This window comes from Hibiscus syriacus, unplaced genomic scaffold (genome assembly GCF_006381635.1).
Source record: "Hibiscus syriacus cultivar Baekdansim isolate YM2019G1 unplaced genomic scaffold, ASM638163v2 tig00111758_pilon, whole genome shotgun sequence".
NCBI classification, from domain to species: Eukaryota; Viridiplantae; Streptophyta; class Magnoliopsida; order Malvales; family Malvaceae; genus Hibiscus; species Hibiscus syriacus.
In genome coordinates this window covers 2,634,765-2,642,791 of record NW_024063170.1, presented here as the reverse complement: position 1 = coordinate 2,642,791, position 8,027 = coordinate 2,634,765, and the positions used below count along the sequence as shown (strand labels likewise).

Sequence of the window (8,027 nt, the reverse complement as noted above, 5' to 3'; positions counted from 1 at the left end):
GTGCATCGATGCATCAATGTAGTGCATCGGTACATCACTTTGTAAATTTGATTTTTGGCTCGATTTTGGTTCGAAATACTTTGTGAAAATTGTTTCAAAAATATTTTAAGTATAAAACATAAATTTTCACTTTAGTAAGGATTGAAATTGAACTTTGAAAAACTTGGAGTAATATTTTAATATTCGAATAATTGAATCGAATATACTTTGAAAATGATGTAAAATCTTAAAATTCAATAACATTTAAATTATTATATTGAAACATCAAAATGTTTTCAATAGTTTTGATGAAGCCACTTGCCTATGTGAAGGGTTGTGACTTAGTCGGACATGAATAGTTCTGAGGCGCCGGTGTCCACAAGTGCACTTAGTTTCTGTCCCTTTATGGAGATGTCCACGAACATTAGTCCTTTTTCTTTCGACCCTTTTTTACTTCCATGGTACTAACGATGGATCCAAGTTTAAGAGTCTCAGCTTCTTTTTCTTCCTCATCGGTTCTTTTGATGGTAGAAAGTTGATTCTTTTGAGGGCACTCTCTAGCCAAGTGTCCCAGACCCTTGCAATTTTAGCATTGGATGGGTTGTTTTCTCACTTTTCCCCTTGTTGGGTAACATTATTTGATGGATTTCCAGGACTACTCGGTTCTTTGTCTGATTTTCCTTTGAATGACTTCTCCTTATCTCCACCTTTGGCTTTATGTTTTGATTTGGAGGAGTCATACTTTTGAACCCCAAGTTCTATGAGTGACTTAGCGATAGTCAAGACTTTGGCGAGATCCTTGACGTTCTAACTCGTTCTTTACCAATGGCTTCATCCTATCCATGAAGGTGAAGAACCCGGTCCTCTTCACTTAGACTCGGGACTTGAAGGCTTAACTCGACAAATTGTCGAACGTGCTCTCTCAGTGGGCCTTAATGCCTAAGATGCCTTAGTTTTGATAGTGCCTTGTTCTCGGTATAATGAGAATTATTCTTTGAATTTAGTCTGAAACTCCGCCCAAGTTTCAATGGTGGTGCCATCTCGTTTCATCTCGGCGCACTTACGTTGCAACCATAAAAGTGCTAAATTTGTTAAGTAAACAAAATCAATGTTTACCTTTTCAGTATCATTCTCGATGCCTATGGCTCGGAAGTATTGATCCATGTCTCACATAATTTTTTCTACGTCTTTGGTTGATCTGGTCCCTTTAAACTTTTCTAGTTTAGTGACTTCGGCTCGGCCCTTGGGGGCGCTGGTCAGCATGTTGCCAGACACAACAGCCTTACACAAGGCCACCTCGGTCTTGAGTTGCTCGATCTCTTTCTTCAGGTTTTTGACTTCGGTCTCAAAACCCTTATTCTTAATTTATTTAACCTCTCGTCTTAGAGCTAGGATTTGGGCTTCAACAACATCTTCTTGTTGAGAACTCTTCATATTGAATCCATTGAGTGTCGCTTGTACATCCTCCCGGATGTTCTCCAAGGCTTCAAGCTTCTCGAGATCTAATGATCCTAGCTTCTCTAGATCGATGGATTGTAACAGATCAAAACCTCTTTGGTCTCTCTCGCAGAGTACTCAAGTCTGGTGATCTTACCTTGGAGCGATGCAAGCATGTCCTTCGACATTCCTCGATTCTTTTTTTCGTTGCGAGTCTCAGTACCCTCGGATGTTGCTGCCTCGCCATGTTGTGAAGCCATCTCATCTAGTCACGAACCTGGCTCTGATATCACTTGACACGGGGCTAAACTATTGGTTAGCTGGTCCGTGCGGCCCTTAGTCGCTTTGCTCGATTGTTGGCCGTTAAGCTAGCCTTGAAACCTAAGTTTGGTTGCTTAAATTATTGCGAACGTAAGAACAAAAAGAGTATGAATGAAAATAAGAGATGCACGAGAGTATTTGACTTGAAAGCCGGGTTAGTCTTATTTCCAAGAGAAATAATGAATGAATATAATGGGGGTGGGGAGACCCCCTTTTATAATGAGAATCATCTAAGAGTTAATGACTAACTCTACTTCTACTCTAACTAAAAGTACATCCATACTTTGGTTAAAAGTCTAAAGGTTGAATCATACTTAAACAAGGATGGTAGCTTTGTCCTTTTTTATAGAGAGGGTCGATCTTGGCTTGGAAAGGGCTCGAGTCATGGTGTACTCGGCCTTACCCGATTTTGGTGCAAACTTGGTGCATCAGGCAGACTTGGTGCGCCGCCTTATGCGTCTAGGTCTATAAATGCTTTGGTACACGCAGGTGTACGCTGGTGGATGTTGGACTCGCCCTCATGGTCGCGGTCCGTGACAATATGCAGGGTTAGTTGCATTAATTGTTTTGCCTAACTCTTTCTTGTTCTTTGTTATGCGGAATGTGGAAAAATTAGTGAATTTTCTTTTGTATGTTTCCGCTTGCCCAACTTATCACTATGACTAGACCTGGACCTGAGAACTAGGATGCCAATGACACGGAGGACGATGATGATGAGAATGAAGATGAAGCACCAGATGATAAAGACGAAGATGAAGACAATGAGGAAGATGGATCAGGTGAGGAGGAAGGTGAACCTGAGGCCAATAGGGATGCATACAGTGGAGATGAGGATGACGATGACAATGAGGATGAGGAAGAAGACCAGGAGGATGAAGAGCTTCAACCACCACCTAAAAAGTGGAAATGATCTTGGATATTTCCTCTTGTGTGTGAGTGTATTTTACTTTGCCTTGTTGAGGTTAGGGGTATGGTGTAGTGGGAACTTATGATGGATATATGTCAAAATTAGATTAGAGAAGATTGTGACATTACTGCAAATCAGGCATATTTAATGTTTCCTTGTATGTAATTCTGGTATCATTATATAAACTCTCATTCTCCTCATGATGTTCACATTGAAAATCCCACATAGATATATTGAAATCTAAATAAATTAATGGTCAAACACACCCTTAAAAGAAAGGAATATTATGATATCTTTTACAATAACATAATGTAGCTATGAAGTGATTGTCTTTTTGATCTATTCCTCAAATGTTTCAATTACATTGTCTTCTAAAAAAAGGTGCCTCTGGTATTATTGGTATTGACAAGGTATACAACTTTAGCTTGCAGATTAGCAGAGCATTTATTCAGGTCCTCTCCTCATAGGTGTTTGCAAATTGTTTCCTTGTCTCTCATCCTCTCTCAGTACGATCAAGCATCGCGGAATACTAACTGAGGGGTCCATTTTAGATGGAGCAAAAGCCTTCCTGATTTAGCACCATCTAATTCAAATGTGTCTTGAACTTCCCCTTCTAAAAGGACCCTAGTGAGTGTCATAATACATCTTCCAATTTTTTCCTGGAAAATTTGTGTTAGCATGGTTAACAAGGCTGTCAGAGGCAACGTAGATCGGAGTAGGAATTATACCTTCTTTAAAGTGTCATAGTCCCAGACTTCCAAAATTATCATTTCATGTAATGCATCCTCGACAACAAAGTCGAATGTATGGTCCCATACTGGATTCAAGGTCTCATTAGCAACCTGATAAAAAAAAGTGAAATAACGCTCCTTGAGACCTGGCCTGCAAAAGCTTCTAGGGGGGAAATGTATGGTATATCTCACCCTTGTCGTGGCTTTTGCTTCAGATTTCTTCAATGTGATGATGACAAAAGGGTCCGCCTTCCCCAAAATATCGACTGCCGGCAAATCTTCAGCTGCTATAACTGTTACTGATAGTACTCCTCTGACAATGACATCACTTTTCCTTTGATTCATGATCTTGTCAAGGTCAACGGCCTCTGTTTCAGCTGTTGCAGTTTTCAGGGCCTTCTCCAATGATGTCAATGAGAAATCAGGGTTAAATGGGTTCTTAAAGCTGCTTTCTGTGCCAAAAGGACAATAAAGTAGCTCAAGCTGCACCTATGAGGAAGATATCATGGAGCTTATCAGTTACTACAAAGTTCGAGTTGTTCTGGATATTGTAACACACTGAACTCCATAGCATATGCAATAAGGAAATGAGTGAGAACTATGATCAAAATGTTTTTACCAGGCCCCTGTTTTTAGTATCTCTTTGAACCACCAAATCCTTGACCAGTTTCAACCGGATATCCTTCACTTTACCAGGCTCAAGGTCCTTCAATGCTACGTGAGCACATCCAACCAGTTCGGGGGCCTGAAGCCCTTCATCGTCGAAGACTCTTACAGTCAGGTGTTGAGTTGATGCATCTTCTACAATGAACTCGAAGTGCTCATTCCAAATCGGATTCAATGTATTATTCTGTAGAAGAACTATGAGTTAAACATCAATCCTAGAAAAGATGATAGCAGTTGCAGGAGAAAGTGAAGTATCTTACAATGGTTTTACTGGTTTTCATTTTATGCCGAAGTGGACGCACAAATAACTCGGCGAAAGGATCGGATTTCCCAATCATGTCCTTATTTGCTAGGTCCTTAGCTTGCACAAGCTTCACATCTAATACTCCAACAGGTCTCAGCTCCAGATCACTGGTAGAGGGTATAATCATAAACAAACATTTTCATCAATGGGAAGAATACACTTATTTGCCCTTAAATTATTTGGATAAAACATATACCGTGAACACTTCAGACATTTAAAAGAAACATGAAGATATGAAATTCAACTACAGTGACTTAGCATACCTGTAATCTCCAGGTAAAACGGGTATAATTTTCCTAACAGGCCACGTTATAGAATCTTCAATAGCATTTCGAATCGTGTCCTGTACTTGCAAAATCAAAAGACCAGTTCATAAGAACCATATCATAATTTAAACTCCAAGTGGTTGAAGAATCAAGGAAAAAAGGGTTTTCTCGCACCTCGATAGCATCGGAAATCCCTGGTATTGTTGATAAATCACCTCCAACAACTTTAAGTATAAAATCAAGATCTTTCTGTTTAAAGAAGCATATAACCATGATATCAATATAAAATTTAGTTGCATCATGCAGATATATTCATAATACACAGATTTTAAGCAATAGTAAATCAATTTGTTACAACTTACTTAATCCTTTTGAGCTTTTGTTTTGCATGTTTTGTAAAATAAGTATAAATATTGAGTCGAATGTGATCAACACTCAATACTTTCTTCTTGTTCATAAAGAATTGGTAATGTTAAGAGGACTACTTGATACTTGCCTTTTCTTTCAAGGAATATGAAATAGCTCCAAAACAAGGAAACTGATCAACAAGTGGCTTGAAGATTAACCTAAAGACCCCAGTGAATCCGAAATTTTTTACCTAGACGAACAAGTTAAAACCAAGAGATGATAAGATAATTCCTTCAATAGAGTGCACAAAGATGAAAGCTAAGAATGCAATATATATATATATATATATATATATAGCTTGCAAATACCAAAAGCTCAATTCCAGATGAGTAACAGCAGGCACACACTCTCCCCTTTTCTTACATATGTATACTTACATATACCAACCACTCAGTATAGTTTCCTAGTAGAGAATTAATCAAGTTTAATGACAAATTGGAAAACCAAATGTGGAGGCCTAACCGAAAATGTGCTAATTCTTAACCGGTAAGAACTGTTAGAAGAGGCATTTTATCGAATACATCAAACATGAGAAAGGCTCTTTAGCATAAGCAGCAAGTTTACCTGCACAGGCAGGGAAACACCAAGTCTAGTGTTGATATTAAGCACAATATTTGGGTTACCATCCCACTTAATCTCCAATTCCATGGTGATTCCCCCTTCATCGCTTTCACTCTCAACAATCGAAACACCTAAAGAGTGTGAACAATTCGTGCAACATCAGCGAACTATAGAGGAAACAAATTAAAACCAAAACCATTCTCGATATGCTCGACATACAGAAACTGGTGTTGCAATTTAAAGAAAGAAAAAACTAAACCTGTAAATTGTGGAGCAATGGTACCAAGAGTCAACTTTCCAAATTTCATAGATGATATGACAGCCGGTGTGTATTGTTCAAGAGTTGGCTCAACACTAGCTCTTATTAGCTCTGATGCTGCCTATGCCATCGTATAAGATGAACCAAGTGAAAGATATAAAACAAATTGCATCTGGATTTTCTTTTTTACCAAAAAAAGAGAAAAAATTTACCTCGTTAAAATATGGCCAAATCTTTTTGAGCTGCACATTGAGCCACACTAACTGAATTTATGAAGAAACTAACATTAGTTGACAAACTGGTAGTGTACTAACATATGATGGATTGGATTGGATTGTTATAACTCAACTTCTGGCGCTGAGAAAAGACTACCCAAGGTGGATAAAACTCTTGTGGAAGGATTTTTCGTGTATCTTGCACTGTCATCCTTGCAAATGAAGCAACCGTCTTTGCCTGCATAATGTTTCAGTTCAGCCGAACATGAAAACCCAACATGTATGTCATCCAAAAAAAGAGAAAAATGAAGTTATTTTCTTCAAAGCCAAACTATAAGAAAAACTTCATGCATATAATGTGGGTCAGGAAATACCATATGAGCACGACGAGAGGATCGGACTTTCTCATATCGAGCAAAAGCAACAATCAATCCGATTCCGGTGGTGAGTCCAATGAACATAGCATAAAGGAAAGCCATATTCTTTTAATTTTTTTTACAGAATCCCAGATGATAATATAATGAATGTAGGTCAAATAGAATGGTGTTGTGGTATTTTCGCTACAAGTTTGAAAGCATTGCAGGAAAGAGACGAGCTTTTTGCTTAGCGAGGAAGAAAAAGGAAGATGAGAAACTGAACTAAGGATGTCTGTTAGTTATGTGGGTAAAGTTTTGGAAGGTGCATTGAGTAATGATTAAACAATTACTTGAACATTAATTTGTTATTCTTATTTGTAAAGAGGAAAGTAATTTGTTCTCTTCTCTTCTTTTCTTTGCTTTTTTTTTTCTCCAGTGTTCACATAAAATGAAACTCGAATCCAACACATCGGCCATTCCGGTTCAATTAATTCGGAGTCTTTTCAGCATAAATTATGGGCAGATGGCCAAAATAAATAAATAAAATCTGCTTTTTCTGCCATCACCTTGGCATCTGATTCTTTGCCTGGTCGTCGGGGCTGGGAGCGAGGCAGACATACTGAAACGCATGCTAATGGCACGTGCTTAACAACAATGGCAGTTGCTCATCCCTAACATCCGTACATCAAATTTCCATCAACTTACTAACAAATATGCATTTGCTTGGATGGTTAAAAGATAAAATCTAAGGGTTCCTTTGGTTCAAGGAGATATAGTCTATTTGCATTCTCATTTTCTTCAAAAATAGAGAACATTAAAGAAAACATGTTTGGTGTAAAATTAGAATATAATTTTTAGAAAATGAAAACAAAAATAAGTGAAAATATGAAAACATACAAAAAAGATGTTTTTAGTATTTCTATTAAAATTATTTTAGAAATTTGAAAAATAAAAATATTAAAAATCTAGATTTTTAACTTAACTTGTGTATGTTCAAATCTTTCTAACAATAATTTTTTGATTTAATGTTATCTAAAACCCTCAAATTTTCAAAAAAATCAATATGATCCCCAAACCTTTTTTACTCGGGTCATTAAACTAATTTTTTAATAATTTAATTGTTTAACATTTTTATATTTAATGTATTAAATATCTTAATAATAATTTATATTTTATACTTTAAACTTTAATAATACCTTAATATTTTTTAAATTAAATAAGTTCTCAAACTTTCTAAAATATTAACTAGGCCCTCAAATTTAGTAAAAAAATCGATTAAACTCATTTACCACATCATTATCCATAATGTACTACCAATTATGTAAACTGTTATATACTCGTCTTGACAATTCAATTCAACTGGTAAAAAAATTAAATAAATTTTTTGTGTTACAAAATTTCTTATCAAATTTCTTATTTTTGCATAAATCACATGTTAAGTTTATGTAATGAAAATTTTAATAATTATATTTTAATTTAATTATTTAATAACTATTTATTCATCTACATTTTAAAAAAATTAGATACCAAATATATTTGCACAATTTTTATTTTTGAATTTAAGCCTTCATTTATATTAACATGCTTTTTAATTTTCAAAAAACTGAAAACTATTTT

The 8,027-nt window shown here is 36.3% G+C and overlaps 1 protein-coding gene across 1 annotated transcript; it reads right to left on the bottom strand.

Annotated features, from left to right (window-relative positions):
- Positions 1 to 2,840: 2,840 nt before the first annotated feature.
- Positions 2,841 to 6,580, bottom strand: LOC120169309 (synaptotagmin-4-like). Its single transcript, XM_039177489.1, has 13 exons — positions 6,429 to 6,580; positions 6,184 to 6,292; positions 6,052 to 6,098; positions 5,840 to 5,960; positions 5,584 to 5,711; positions 5,108 to 5,209; positions 4,786 to 4,860; positions 4,609 to 4,688; positions 4,302 to 4,452; positions 3,995 to 4,225; positions 3,568 to 3,864; positions 3,373 to 3,486; positions 2,841 to 3,303 (listed from the first exon to the last, which is right to left on the bottom strand). Exons 1-13 carry the CDS (start codon positions 6,531 to 6,533, stop codon positions 3,157 to 3,159), a joined length of 1,707 nt encoding a protein of 568 aa, XP_039033420.1. The 5' UTR covers positions 6,534 to 6,580; the 3' UTR covers positions 2,841 to 3,156.
- Positions 6,581 to 8,027: the final 1,447 nt, after the last annotated feature.